At 32.6% G+C, this 15829-nt stretch overlaps 1 protein-coding gene across 1 annotated transcript; it reads left to right on the forward strand.

The window, feature by feature from the left end:
• The first annotated feature begins 206 nt into the window (after nt 1–206).
• On the forward strand, nt 207–9786 carry LOC131624956 (WAT1-related protein At1g25270-like). Its single transcript, XM_058895880.1, has 7 exons — nt 207–467; nt 605–667; nt 1169–1285; nt 5406–5646; nt 5748–5909; nt 6207–6358; nt 9443–9786. The coding sequence occupies exons 1-7, from the start codon at nt 271–273 to the stop codon at nt 9669–9671; spliced, it is 1161 nt and encodes a 386-aa protein (XP_058751863.1). The 5' UTR covers nt 207–270; the 3' UTR covers nt 9672–9786.
• Nucleotides 9787–15829: the final 6043 nt, after the last annotated feature.

A 15829-nucleotide genomic window follows, 5' to 3' on the forward strand; every position in this document is an offset into this window, starting at 1 on the left:
AATGGTTTGATTTTATGGTATGGTTAGGCTGTATGGATTATTTGACCAACCTTAGTTAGAATGATATATTTTTGTCGCTTGCGTGAGAGAATTATATATATATATATATATATATATATATATATATATATATATATATATATATATATATATATATATATATATATATATAACGTTAATATCATTCTTTGCACATATATGGTAATGTCATATATAACTATTTTAAAAGCAAAGATTGATTAACATATAAGCGTTAATTAATATACAAAAATGTCATGTATTTGCAAGGTGATAGATGGAGTGAAAGCAGCATTTCTAATGGTGATGGTCCAGGTTGCTTATGCTGTCTGTACCATATTGTACAAATTGGTTGAAAAGAATAATGGAATGAGTTTGTGTGTACTTTTGGCTTATCGTTACATCTTTGCATCAATTTTCATGGTTCCTCTTGCTTACTTCGCTGAGAGGTGTGCCACTTTATTTCTATTACTTTGTTTTAAATCTTGAGCACATGTTAAGAAATTAATTAAGTTGTGTTGAAAAACAAGTACTTTAGTGTATGAACTTGTTTTAAATTCATGGATTTGTATGTGTGCTTCCACAGGAAAAACAAGCCGAAGATCACAGCAAAAGTTCTTTTTCAAGCATTTCTTTGTGGATTATTTGGGTAATGTAATCGATTTAATATTTCCGGGCGTGTATTTTTTTAAATCCTATTAAGTTTTCACGAAAGAGAGAAAATAAAAGTTCAAAGATTAATGAGATACATTGAGATATTGAAATTTCGTAAAATTAAAATTTCGCTCGGTGTGTAAGAGATTCATGGGTGCATTGAAATATTGTCTTATTTAATACTTTAAAACCTTGCATCTAGTCCTGATTAGAATTGGGTGGTACATATTATAAAGACAGCAGTGCTATTCATACACCAAGAATTTTGCACCATATGGTTACATCAAATTAAAAATAGCTTGGCCATGTTTTCATATGTATTAGAAAAGGTAAAAAAATAATTATTAAATTTAATAAAAAATGTAAACCGTATGTTCATACGGTGTAGTTGTATCATTTTATGTAAACATATCATTCCTCTTATAAAAGATGTGATTTTAACATCCAATCATTTTAAAATTAATTTTAACATTTGTGTGATTGCAACTTCAATCAGGGCAACCTTGCAACAGAATTTGTACGTTGAAGCCGTAATTTTGTCAGGTGTAACATATGCTACAGTCATGTACAACTTCATTCCTGGTGCTACATTTATCTTGGCCGTATGTTTTGGGTAAGCTTTGTTGTCATATAATAATATTCATCTTATTTCAAATGTTTTCTTTGGATTAAATTAACACAATTTGTCAGAATAAAAGCTCATGAACTCATAATGTACAAAAAGGAAAAGAAAAAAAAATAGAATATGAAATATAATAGAGAAAAACATAATTCACAATACATAATTCACAAAACTTCTAACACAATTTTGAACTCAAGGAAAGAAATTCACAAAACTTCTAACACAATTTTGAACTCAAGGAAAGAACAACACATAGATCTCATTTCTCAAGTGATCAAAGGGATGTTTAAAGTGGAGCATTGTCATATTGAGATACAAAAATCTAATATATTAAGGCTTGAGGGTGATTGATTAGAAGATATTAGAAAGAAAACTAGGTGATGTTTCTCTTAAAATTTTGGAAACGCGGTGACTTTATTGCGGGAAAGTCACCGTAACTTTAGTTATAATTTTGTTGTTATGGCAGGAAAAATATATAAAAAATAATATATAAATGTATCAAATGGTAAAATAAGTGAAAGAATGAACTAAAGTCATGGTGACTTTGGAGAGGCAAAGTCACTCAAACCTACCCTAAAATTTTGAACTATGTATTCAATAGGGGTGGCAAGCAGACTCAAACATGCGGGGCCCATCTGCACCCGAACCCGAGTTGATTGAATTTGGGTTCGGATGCCACCCGATATTTTAGGTGCGGGTTTGGGTAGTGTGAAACCTGCATCCGAAACCCGAAATCACACCCGCTTATATATATATATATATATATATATATATATATATATATATATATATATATATATATATATATATATATATATATATATATATATATATATATATATATATATATATATAAATATATATAATATGTATATAATATATATATATATATATATATATATATATATTATATATAAATATATATAATATGTATATAATATATATATATATATATATATATATATATATATATATATTATATACATATTATATATAATATGTATATAATATATATATATATATATATATATATATATATATATATATATATATATATATATATATATATATAGTGTATTTTGCTGCGGGTTTAGATTTGGGTGAAGAAACCCGAACCCAACGGGTGTGGGAGTGGGTGTCATTTTACCATCCGAACAACTTTTGGGTTTGGGTTCGGCACCCGAAATATCTCAACAAACTGTTCATCATCATGATGTGCCTGATGACGCTGTAAGTAACGATGAAGCTCATGAGAAATATAAGATAACCTCGAGTCGGATGGTCCTTCTTCATAGATAGGAATTGGTACCTCCCTCGGTTGATCACGTCATGGTGCTATCAAACGAGGATGTCACACCGTATAATACCACGCCAAATAATCACCGTCTATCTCATATGGTATGGTGGCAAACACGGCTGGGGTACCATCGGTGGCTCGGATCACCCGCAACACACTTTGCACATATGTAGCCCACTCAACATCCACATCAAGTGTGTCTACATTAGGAGGAGCAATCGGTATGTACTGTTTGTATCCAAACTGACGCATGCATCTGTCAGGTAAATATAGAACTACAATATCATACCACTTCAAACCACCCCTGTACAAACAAATATCATCAAACAAACGGTGTTACCTATGATCCTCAAAAGGCCACCAAATGATATCGCGAGGTGTTAACTGATCTAACACAGCTCGAATGGCATCAACTTTTTGCGTCCCCTGCCTATATTCCCATCTCATCGCCCTAGCCATTGGATTACCGATTGCATAAATCCCAGAGGTACCTCTCTTTCCAACAGTTGGAAAATACTCATGAATCCAACACTGTAACAAAACATTAATATCATAAATTATATTAAATCATAATCAAGTATGGATCAATCCTAATTTAAATAATTAAGTAACATTATAATTATGTATAACTAAAACATAACTAAAATTTTGTACCTGAAGAAGAGTGGCATAACCGCCAAGCTACTTGGATGAATAGAATGAAGCATCTCCTAAATATCTGTATAGATTGACAAGTGCAGCTGCCCCCAACAATATCTACCGCATCTATCCAAGTCTCTCAACAGTGGTAAATATTTTGCCTCGACAAGAGTAAAAGTCTTGTCGGCAAGAATAGTACAACCTAACAGCAACATGATGTAGGCTCTGGAAGCACCGGTAAAGTTATCAGCAGCTCTTTGTTGCTCAAATACTTGCTTCAACCAATCTAACTTATAATAAGGACCCCTTACGAAAGAAGCCTCCTCAAATGCATCACTCAATGAAATACCAAATAACTCAACAGCAAGATGAATAGCATCATAATCAGTGACAACATAATCGCCGAACGACATATGAAATGACGATGTTTCAGGATGCCATCTCTCAAAAAAAGCAGATATAAGATGCGTATCTACTCTCGCCAAACTAGTATACGGCAGAGATAACAGGCCAGAGGCAACTAACCAATCATTCATCACCCTGGGAGATGATGCGGAATCCATCCTATTAATTTACTACCATGTTCAGCAACCTTTAAGGTTGTCTTTGGTCGTCTCTCCTGAAAATAATTTGTAATATATGTGTTAACACATAAGTATATATAATTTAAAATTATTCAACATAAATTTTTAAATTCTTCAACCTAAAACGAGATATTAACGTACCTCGCCGAACCATAAATGGCGGGCAACATGGTCCTGATACCTAGTCAAAAGAGAAGTATCGCTCGGACCTCCGAGAAATCCCGAGTGCTGCGGACCAGCCTCCGGTGCAGCTTCCTGATGTCCCTCTCCTTCAGCCTCTCGACGTTGTCTTCCTCCTCGACACATTTCGTCGATCAAACTTCCTCTTCTACGAACCACTTAAAAAAATTAATAAAAAATAATTAAAATATAAATAAAATATATATTAAAAAAATATTTAAACCTGCCAAAACCGGAACACCAAACATTGAGTTATCCGGCTGTTGTTTGTGAAAACCGGAACTCCAAGATTTGGGATGTCCGGTTGGTATTTTTGAAAATTTCCAAAACCGGAACACCCAGCCTTGTGATGTCCGGTTCGTTACTATCAAAACAAAAAAAAAAGAACCGAAAAACCTACTTGTGCGTTATCCGATTGCGCAAAACAAAAATATGCGCCTTAGTATAATTTTGTGCAAAATGAGTGAAAAGTGAATTTTTTTTAACTTTTTAACTATTTATACAGGGGTAAATTCGTCCCATTAAATATTTTGTTGGAGTATAGGAATAATTGTTGGGGTACATGATATAATTTTCGGATACCGATTATCTGATCCATTGTTATCCCTAGTATTGAGCCTTACATAAGAAAAAAAAGAAAAGAAAGAAAAACAAACCGCTTTTTATATTCATTATACTTTCATGTCTTATCATACTACTTTTACTTCTCTATTAGTCATTGTTGATGATATTGTACTAGCTGTGAACTCTGCTCATGAAATTGAGTGTGTTAGAAGATACTTGAAGAAATATGAAGAAAAAAAGTTTGATGTGGTTTCTAATGGCGATCAAACTGGGGATTTTAATTTACACCATAATTACGACCGATGCAATTGTGGAGGCTACCGTGTTACTAATATTATTGCCGCAACTGCGGATGCAAACTGTAATTTATGTATGCTCAAGTATGCCAGCAAAAGGCACCCTTTTCTCTAGAACTGTCTTAAAGGTTCATGGATTTGTTGATTCAAACTAGGATAGATGTCTTGATACCAGGAAATTTGTCGTTGGCTGTTAGGAGGGAGGGAGGGAGGGGGAGAGAGAGAGAGAGAGAGAGAGAGAGAGAGAGAGAGAGAGAGAGAGAGAGAGAGAGAGAGAGAGAGAGAGAGAGAGAGAGAGAGAGAGAGAGAGAGAGAGAGAGAGAGAGAGAGAGAGAGAGATTCATGCATAATTCTTTGAGGTAAATGTAGAGACTAATTCTTTGAAATGGGAAAGATTACAATGAACGACAAAACTCTCTTTCAAGAAAAGTTATACAATGTTGCGTGCGCAGGGCTGAAATCGAACAAAAACTGCGTAAATTTACCTTTAAGTTAGCCATGATGTTAAAATTTTTTAGTGTTAATTAATTAATAATGGTTTTAATTTTCAGATTAGAAAGGTTAAACATTAGGACATTAACCGGAAAGGCCAAGGTGATTGGCACATTAATGGGAATTAGTGGAGCTATGATTCTCACATTTTATAAAAGCACTGAAATTCACCTATGGTCTACTAATGTGAATTTGTTGAAACATCATCTACAACCACAAAATGTTTCTTCTAATAATATATGGGGCTCATCTCTTGCATTGGGAACTTGTTTATCATATTCAATTTGGCTCATAATTCAGGTCACTCCTAATTCATGTTATCTAAACATTTGATCTAATTAACTTCATTGACACTTCTCATCATATTTTAACATTTTTTGATATTGATATATTTATTATAGGCTAGGATGAGTGAGAAGTTTCCTTGGCATTATACAAGTACAGCATTGATGTCTGTAATGGCTTCCATTCAATCAATTATATTTGCTTTATGTATGGAAAGAGATGATTGGAATCAATGGAAGCTTGGTTGGGATATCAAACTTTTCACTGCACTTTTTGCGGTACCATTGTTTTTTTTATATTATTATGTGCCTTAATTTGAATATAAGTTTGCATAGTTAACAAGTTTACAGGTAAACATATGATAAATTTTTAATCTATTCATTAAATTGATAGAGATTTCAAAATAATATTTGAAATTGAAAAGTTTGTGATTAGATTAGTCTCTTTAGGACAGTTTATTAAACTAATTGTTAAAAATTATTTTAAATTTTTGTTAATTTTAGAGATCAAATTATCAACCATGCATTTTTAAGAACTAAAATTGTTATTGGCTAATGAATATTTGGTATTTACAGGGTGTTGTGGTCTCGGGAATAAATTGGATTCTGATTTCATGGTGTGTGCGTATAAAAGGTCCACTTTATGCTTCTGTTTTCAACCCCCTCTTTCTTGTTCTGGTGGCCATTGGAGGATCTCTCCTATTAGATGAAAAACTTTATTTGGGAAGGTTCAAACATTTAACTCATCTTATTTTTAATTTGTCATGTCTTATTATTATTATTGATGAAAATTGCAAATGATCATTTGTTAGGATTATTGTGTTGCAAGTTAGTTACTTGCATCGTAGGTTATTAGTTACTTACAACATACAACATAAGTTAGTTAGAAAGTAGTTAGGTTTTAATGTAAGATAGCTTAGTTAGTTAAATATTAAATCTTTGAGATAGTGAATTGGTATCAAAGAGTACTAGTTTGACCGAGCTTTTTTTAAATGATGAATGAAATCACGACCTAAAAACAATTCACAACAAACCTACCAGTTCTTAAAGGAGAACACTATGATAGGTGGTGTGCTAAAATGAAAATCAAATTTAGGTTTTAAGATGTTCTTGAGATAGTGAGCGATGGTGTATCTGCATTGGAAGTCAATCCAACTAATATGTAGAGAGCAACGCATCGTGAGTTTAGCAAGAAGGATATGAAATGTCTCTTCTTGATCCATCACTGTGTGGATTTAAACATATTTGAGACGGTTATCGAAGAAGAAATAATTAAGGATGCATATGGGATACACTCAAGAAATTTTATGATGGTGATGAAAAACTAATGAAGTTTAAATTTTAGGCATTAAGAAAGCAATATAAGAATACACTGAAAAATGATGGTGAGTTTGTTGCATATTTCTTCTAAAGATTGGTGTTATTGACTAGTCAATTGAAATTGTGTGATGAAAAGATCAGTGAGTTGTAAAAGATTAAGAAAGTTTTGAGAGCCTTTACTACTAAGTTTGATCATATTGTCGTGCCTATTGAAGAGTCCAATAATCTATGAGATGAAGCTTGAAGAGTTATAAGCCTTATTAGAAGCTAATGAGAAAATATTGAAGTAGAGAAATTTAGAAAAATCAACATAACAAGCATTTCAAGTAAAGTTCTTCAAAAAGATAAAAGTTGATGTATCAAAGGTTAGAAAAGGAAAATAAAAGTGGAATAGGAAGAAATGTAATGATGAAGGATTTGAAAAGAACTCAAATCCTTCAATAACAAGAAGAATATTGATATGAAAAATGTTAAATGTTATCGCTGTTAAAATTTTGGTCACTATGCAAGAGATTGTTACTTTAACAAATACTTTAGTTCAAGTGATAAAGAAGAAGAACAATTTTTACATGCATGCAACGATGACTCTAATGGAGTTATGCTCCTGTCTAATACATATTTGGCATAAGAGGAGACCAATATATGATATCTTGACACAAGTTGTAACAACCATGTGAATGTAAATAAGGTTTGGTTCATCAATCTAAATAAATCAGTGAGAAGAGTTATTAGATTTGTTGATAATATCAAAGTCACATTTGAGTGCATGAGAAACATTCTTGTGAAGATGAAAGATGGACAAGAAGAAATAATCAGCGATGTGAAATATATTTCTTCTATAGCAAGAAACCTGACTAGTTGGGTTGGTTGCTTAAGAAAAACTACACCATAAAGTTGGATAATAATTAGTTAAAGGTATTTGATGCAAATGCAAATCTAATTTTGAAATCAATGTCTTGCATCAATTATCAAAATTTGGTATACCATCAAAGGTGTGACCATTTAAATTTCAAAAGTCTAAGCATGATGCATATGAAAGGAATGGTGTATGGTCTTCTCCAAATTAAAGTGCCAAAGCAATTGTGTCAAGAATGTTGTGTAGCCAAGAAGATAAGGGATTAGTTCAATATTGAATTGCATATGAAGTCAAAGCAAAATCTGGAGATTGTCCATTCATATGTATGTGGACCATTTGAAGTGAAATCACTTGTGGAGGTAATTTCTACTTTTAATCTTCATAGTTGAATTCACTAGATATATATGGATTCACTTGATGGAAAGAAAATGTGAAGTATTCAATAAATTGAAGAGATTTAAGTTATTAGAAGAAATATGCATAATACATTATAAAGAGATTTAAAATAATCAATTGCAATCCTACAAACACTCATATGGGGACATGTAAAGAGTTGAGCAAACATACAAATGATGATCTTGCAGATGCAACCTTATACAAGCAAGATTTGGTTCATTCAAATATTTTTGCAACATAAGGCTAGACATATGTCAGAGTGCTATCTTGCTAAATAGGCTCATGGAAAAGCCGAAACATGACACTTACTAGATGCTAAAAGGATATTAAGGTACATCAAAGTCAAAATTGATCATTGTGTACTTATGTCAAACTAAAAGAACACTAGCAATAAATCAATGGAATATGGTTATGACTCATACTAGGGAGGAGATCAAGATGGTAGGAAAAGTATTTCATGACATCTAATCATGATTGGAGCAGATCCAATCTCATGGTGTTCAAATAAGCGTTGAAATTGGATATATCGTCTTGTGAAGTTGAGTATGTAGCAACCTCATATGTAGACTGCTAAACACTTTGGATGAAAATGTTACTATAAGAACATAAGGTTAGTGAAATTTTGACGATTAGGCTGCTTGTTGATAACATGTATGAAATTTGTTTAGCTAATCATCCCATAAGTTGCACATTTACAAAAAAAATATAAATATTTGAGAGATCAAGTGAACAAAAATAAGTTGGAGATTGAATATTGCAAGTCAAAATTACAACTTATATATATATACTCATTATTGAAGAAAGCAACGTATGATTGCTTAAAGAGCTTATCTAAATGAGGAAGATAAAAAATATGAATTAGGAGGTGTGATGATAATGTATTTCATCATTTGTTAGGATTACTTAGGTTGCAAGTTAGTTACTTGCAACATAAGTTAGTTATGGAGTTGTTATGTTTTGATGTAAGATAGCTAAGTTAGTTAGGCCTTAAATCTTTGATTGATATGTTTTGATGTAAGATAGCTAAGTTAGTTAGGCCTTAAATCTTTGATTGATATGTAAGTTGCATAACATATCCATGTAACTAATTCAATTGATTTCAATAAAAACACAATACTTCTTCAATTCAAAAGGCTTTACACTTCTCTCATTCATTAAGTTTTATTGTTTTATTCATTTATCTTCAATATATTCCAATGATTATTACTGTTAACTACACAAAATTTCTTCTATATTACAGTGTAATAGGATCAGTGATAATCGTGATTGGGCTATACATTGTCTTGTGGGGCAAAAGTAAAGAACTGAAGAAAGTTATTGAGCAAAATCAAGTAAAAGAATCAGTCGAGATTCAACCAATGGAGATAATTACTACAAAGCTTGAAGATGCAAAAAATATTGAGACAGATAACAATGACATTAAGTCAAGTGGCTTCAAGGAAATAACCATTAAAAATTATGAGACTTGATGTTTCTTGATAAAATTGTTTTTTCATACTAAGTCCCTTGTTTGGAATATTCTCTTTTGAACTTTTTATTATTATAGAATTTATGAACTCTTTATTTTTGTCCAATAATATTATTCTAGACCAAAATTCTCTCTTTATTTAAGTTATTTAACTATAAAATTACCTAAAATGTGTCGATATTGTAACTCTTTTATAGAAATTATTTCATGCATGCCCAACACACTTGATTCAAAATTTCATGTCAATTTCGTAGTTTTTAATTTATATATGAAATCATGAGTTCACTAAATAAGTAGAAGAAAACTTAAAAAAAATGCACCAAAACAAAATTAATATTTTAATATTTTTTATTTATGAATTGATTTGATTGGCTCATGAATACCTAATTAGCATGAAGAAGAATTAATTCAATAATAGAATAAAAATAACTAAATTATTTTGGTTGAAAGGTTATTTTTCATATGTTTATCTTGTTTGGCCCATATATGGAGTTATAAATATATCTGATTGATGTAATATTTAATGTGTTGGAAATATTAGAGTTAGATTAAATTATTATTTTGGAGTCAAAATTAAATTAATATTCTTTAATGATGGAAAATAAAAACAGTGGATGGTAAAATTAACATGAGACGAAAAAATCATGGGATTTATTGTCGCTTATCAAAGAGGCACTTAAGAGAATATTCAACACACTTTAAATATCAATATTCACCTATTAAGCGAGTAATGCATTTATATTTATTTTGATCCCTCACAAAAATTATATAACTTAAATTAGTTCTTCACAATAAAATAAATATAATTTAATATCTTATAAAATTTAACCGAACTATATTAATTCTTGTGTTAATATATTAATTTTTTTAATATCTTTTTAAACCGGTTTTTCATAATTTTAAACCGTGACTGAACTGTCACGTTGGATTTTATTTATTTTTCATTTTTTAAATACTAAAATAATTTTTATTTTTAATTTCATTTTTAAACAATTATAAATTAACAATATAAAAAAACCAAAATTGTTTCTTATAAGAAGTTGAACTTAGGCTCTTTAAACCACATCTTACATATTTACCACTAGACCAATATACATTCATGATAAATAATTCCGTTGGTTTCTAGTAATTTTAAACAATTCTGAATATAAAATACAAAATATAAAATTTGTACCAATAGGGTCTCGAACCCAAGTCCCTTCCGATTAAATGACAGTCAATTTAATGCAATAGAAATTGATTTGTCTATTTGTAAATGATAGTCACTTTACTAACAATAGAAATTGATTTGTTTAGTTGTTATTGATAATCACTTTACTAACCGTAAAAATTGATTTGTATAGTTGTAAATGATAATCACTTTATTGACAATAGAAATTGATTTGTCTAATGATAAATGATAGTTACTTTACTAACAATAGAAATTGATTCATTTAGTTGTAAATGATAATCACTTTATTAACAATAGAAATTGATTTGTCTAGTTGTAAATGATAGTCATTTTACTAACAATAGAAATTAATTTGTCTACTTGTAAATGATAGTCACTTTATTAACAATAGAAATTGATTTGTCTTGTTGTAAATAATATTCACTTTACTAACCATAGAAATTAATTTTTCTAGTTGTAAATGAGAGTCACTTTATTAACCATAGAAATTGATTTGTCTAGTTGTAAAGTGAATATCATTTAACCTCATAAGTAAAAATTTATGTATTTGTTAATATTAATAGAAATTATGAGAATTAGTTGTCATGAATCTACATTGGCTTAATGGTAAAGATACGAAAATGTCTTTTAAAGATTCCAAGTTTGATTCCTTATAAGAAACAATTTTGGCTTTTTTGATATTATTAATTCATAATTATTTAAAAATGAAATTAAAAATAAAAAATCAATTTAGTATTAAAAAATAAAAAATCCAACATGGCAGTTCAGTCACGGTTTAAAAGTATTAAAAAATGGTTTAAAAGTAGAAAAAAACCGGTTTAAAAAAATAATAGCAGAAACACTAATATGATCCGATTAAACTTTATAAGGGATTAAGTCAGGTTTATTTTTTTATGAGGGACTAATTTAGCTTATGTAATGTTTGTGATGGACTAAAATGAGTCTTCACTCTTCTTTATTTTGTAACTTGTTATATAATAATTCAGCCACCACGATTATAGTCGAATTAATTTTCTTTTTTGTCTATCCATTTTAATATACATTAATACGGGGAAATAATGAAAAAGAGAGATTTAGAATTAGAAAACTTTTAGAGTGTATTATTTTTCTTCTCTGAATCATATTTTTAACTTATCAGCTTGTCGTGGCGCTAAATTGTGACATATTGACCAGAACTTACATAGTTGGTTATGATGTCTCTATGACTTATCAACTTAAAATTAAAATCAATTATGGCATTGATCAGTGCATTTTAATGCACGTTCTTCCATGTTTGTGCTCAAGCATTTCTTCGGTTTGTTTTATTTATTTTTATGTTTTAGTATTTTTTATATTTTATTTTATTTTTGCACTTATTTGTTTTTCGTATTAATTTTTCAGCATTAACAGTCTGCACGGAAACGATCATATCTGGAGTTTCAAGAGTCCGATTGAGGCGTTCTAATAATCAACGGAAAGCTAAGAAAAAGAGCTACAATTCTTATGTTGGAGTCGAAGTCAGAATCAGACTGTAGAAGGGCCAGAATATTCGTTGAAGTTGCAGCACTAGTTTTAGTTAAGTTTCGGGTCAATTAGTAATGGGCCTGGGTTTTTTTTTTGACCCAGTTCGGTTGTGAAACGGGTTGTGCGTTTGTCCCTTAGGTTAGGCAGCCACGAAAATACTGTTCATCATCTTCCATTCACGATTTTGAAAGCTTTGACGAATTTCTATGGAGAACTAACCAAATCCTGTCGAATTGCTGAATTCAGGTTCCGACCTTGAGATTATTTTAATGTTAATCTAGTATTTATTCCTTTCAATTTTGTTCTATGTTCTTGAATGCTTAATTCAAATTGCATAGAGTATTTTGATTCAATTCGATTGATTTTATGACCCTAACAAATAAACACGTTACCGTTTGCTTAATTCGTTACCGTGTATGATTTATCACGTTTGCTTAATTCGTGAAGCAAAACTCCGTTTGCTTAATTCGGATATTAGGATTATACATCGTACAATACTCTTCGCGCTTGTCACTGAGTTTGTAGTCGAATAGGAATAGATTACCCGCTTAGGAGATTAATATTGCTTAATCGATGATAGATAGGAACCGAATCAGTAATTCGACTTTTCAACTTATTTGATAATCACTTTTTCATAATCTTTTTTTTTGTTTAATCGAAACCAAACCAACCCCCCCCCCCCAAATTCGACTTACATTCGGTTAATAAGAATAGGAATCCTTGAGAGACGATACACGAGTTACCGTTACCGTCGTACTACAGTTTTTTAAAATTAACTCGTTTTTGACCCGCGAGCGACAGCGGATCAAATTGGCGCCATTGCCGGGGATTCTTGTTATTATTAATCGTTTTTAGAGTCTTAGGTGTAGTGTTTGTGCGTTTTGGCCATAGGTTCCTCGCGGTTTCGGCCATAACGACTCTAGAGTCAAAAAAATCGGTTTTTGGGAAAATTTTACTGTTTCGAAAATCTGTCCCGACAGTTAGGTGTGAAAAAATTCCCCGATCAAAAGTCACCTACTACAAACTAGTTATGTGACAAATTTTTCAAATCGCGAAAAAAGCCTTTTTACTATTTTTAATGATTTATTTTATGTTTTCATAGAGTCGAAAAATTCCGAAAAAAATATCAAAATTTTATTTTTACGTCATTAGATTATTTTCGGTGTCAGTTTATTTTTTTGAATTGTTTTTAATCGATTTGCTTCATTGTGTTGTTTTAGGGACATAGTTGGCATTTTCACGATTGTTGCTGCATTGCTGTGCACTAGTCCTGGCTACTAGGTCTTCCTGTCCTGAACTTGTTGCTTTTGATCCTGAAGTAGAGAGAACCTTGCACACACTTCGTAGAGCAGGCCAGGATAGCAATAGTTCACCTTCACCGACCATAGCTGAGTCTGATTCTGAGTCTGACTATTTGCATAATTTGTTTGATTCTGATTCTGAATTTGCTTTTGAAATGGCTGAAAATAGAACTCTAAGGCAACTTGCAACCCCTGATGTTAATTATAATGGCTTGTGTATTGAATATGATGCTGTTGATGTTCCTTTTGAATTAAAATCGGGTTTAATACACTTGTTGCCAAAGTTTAATGGTCTTGCAGGTGAGGATCCACACAAACATTTGAAGGAATTCCAGGTGGTGTGTTCTACACCATTGAAGCCTGAAGGGATCACTGAAGATCATATCAAACTTCGTGTTTTTCCTTTTTCTTTGCAGGGTGCAGCGAAGGACTGGATATATAATCTCGAACCGAATTCAATCACAAGCTGGAATGCTCTGAAGAGAGTGTTCTTGGAGCGATATTTTCCTGCATCTAGAGCTGCTTCAATCCGAAAAGAGATTTGTGGTATTAGACAAGATAACGAGTCATTGGCTGAGTACTGGGATAGGTTCAAGAAGTTGGTTTCAAGCTGCCCTCAACATCAGATTACCGAACAACTTCTCATTCAGTACTTTTATGAGGGGTTATTACCTATGGATAGAAACATTCTTGATGCTGCTAGTGGTGGAGCACTTGTTGACAAAACTCCAGCTGCTGCCAGGGCCCTCATTGAAAACATGTCCTTAAATTGCCAACAGTTCACCACTCGAACCAATTCTGTCCAAACCAAGGGTGTACATCAAATTCAAGGTTCCTCGAACAGAGCTTTAGAAACCAGACTTGATGAGCTGACCGCTTTAGTCAAACAACTTGCAGTAGCAAAACCTTAAACAACAACTGTATGTGGCATTTGTACAGCTCATGATCATCCCACTTATACTTGTCCTCTTCTGAAAGATGATACTGTTACCGAGCTGCCTCAAGCTTATGCAGCCAACCTTTACAACCAGAACAGGTACAACAACACCCCTGACTTGTCCACCAACAAATATCACCCCAATTGGAGGAATCATCCCAACCTTCGATATGGAAACAGCAGCCCTCGCAACAACAGCTCACTGTTCCATTACCCCAGCCACATCACACCCCTCCAGCTACTACTTCCGGGCCATCCTTGGAAGATCTTGTTAAGCAAATGGCCGTGAACAACCTTCAGTTTCAACAAAGAATCGACACTAGCATTCAGACCTTGACCACACAGATGGGACAACTTGCTACTCAAATAAATAATATGCAAGCTCAAGGTTCGAACCAACTTCCAGCACAAACTATTGTCAATCCGAATGGTAATGCTAATGTAAGCGCTATTTCTTTGAGATCCGGAAAGGTTACAGAACCAGCCCCTGAAAAAAATAAAAAAATCATTGAGGTAACTTCTGAACTTTCTTCTTCTGAACCTCCTCCGACTGAGCTTTCTTCTCCTTCTTCTGTTGTGGTCGGAACTGAAAAAAATAAAGAAAAGGAGTATGTGCCACCAGTTCCTTTCCCACATAGAGTTCTGAAAAATAAAAGAATTGAGGAAGGAGACAAAGAAAAAGAAATTTTGGATATGTTCAGGAAAGTAGCGGTAAACATTCCGCTTCTTGATGTGATTAAGCAAGTTCCAAGGTATGCAAAGTTTCTGAAGGATCTGTGTACAAACAAGAGAAAAGTAAAAGGAAGTGACAGAGTCTGTAACGCCCCAGACTACTTTCGGGATAATCGACTGACCCCACAAACCAACACGGGTCTTTTCAGCATGCTTTGACCTCACTCGCATGCTTTCCGGGAAACTTCCCAGAAGGTCACCCATCCCAATACTACTCCAAGTCAAGCACGCTTAACTGTGAAGTTCTTATTGAACGGGCTCCCGAAAGAAGATGCATCTTGTTGGTATGGGTAGTACCCATCAATCCTTATAAGCTTTCCTTTAACCATGCAGTCCCATACCTGCACGGCTTTAGGATCCCTCTCATTCTGATGTGGCGACCACCCTAGCCCCAATTGGCCCCAGGTGTTCCACGCGGTGCAACCACCGCTCGCCTTCTTCGGCCTCGGGTGTTACATGCCCACCAGCTTCCGCATGGTTCGTCCTCGAACCACATCGTACTGGGAGAGGTCTGG

Source organism: Vicia villosa, unplaced genomic scaffold, assembly GCF_029867415.1.
Source record: "Vicia villosa cultivar HV-30 ecotype Madison, WI unplaced genomic scaffold, Vvil1.0 ctg.000175F_1_1, whole genome shotgun sequence".
In the NCBI taxonomy this organism is placed as follows: domain Eukaryota; kingdom Viridiplantae; phylum Streptophyta; class Magnoliopsida; order Fabales; family Fabaceae; genus Vicia; species Vicia villosa.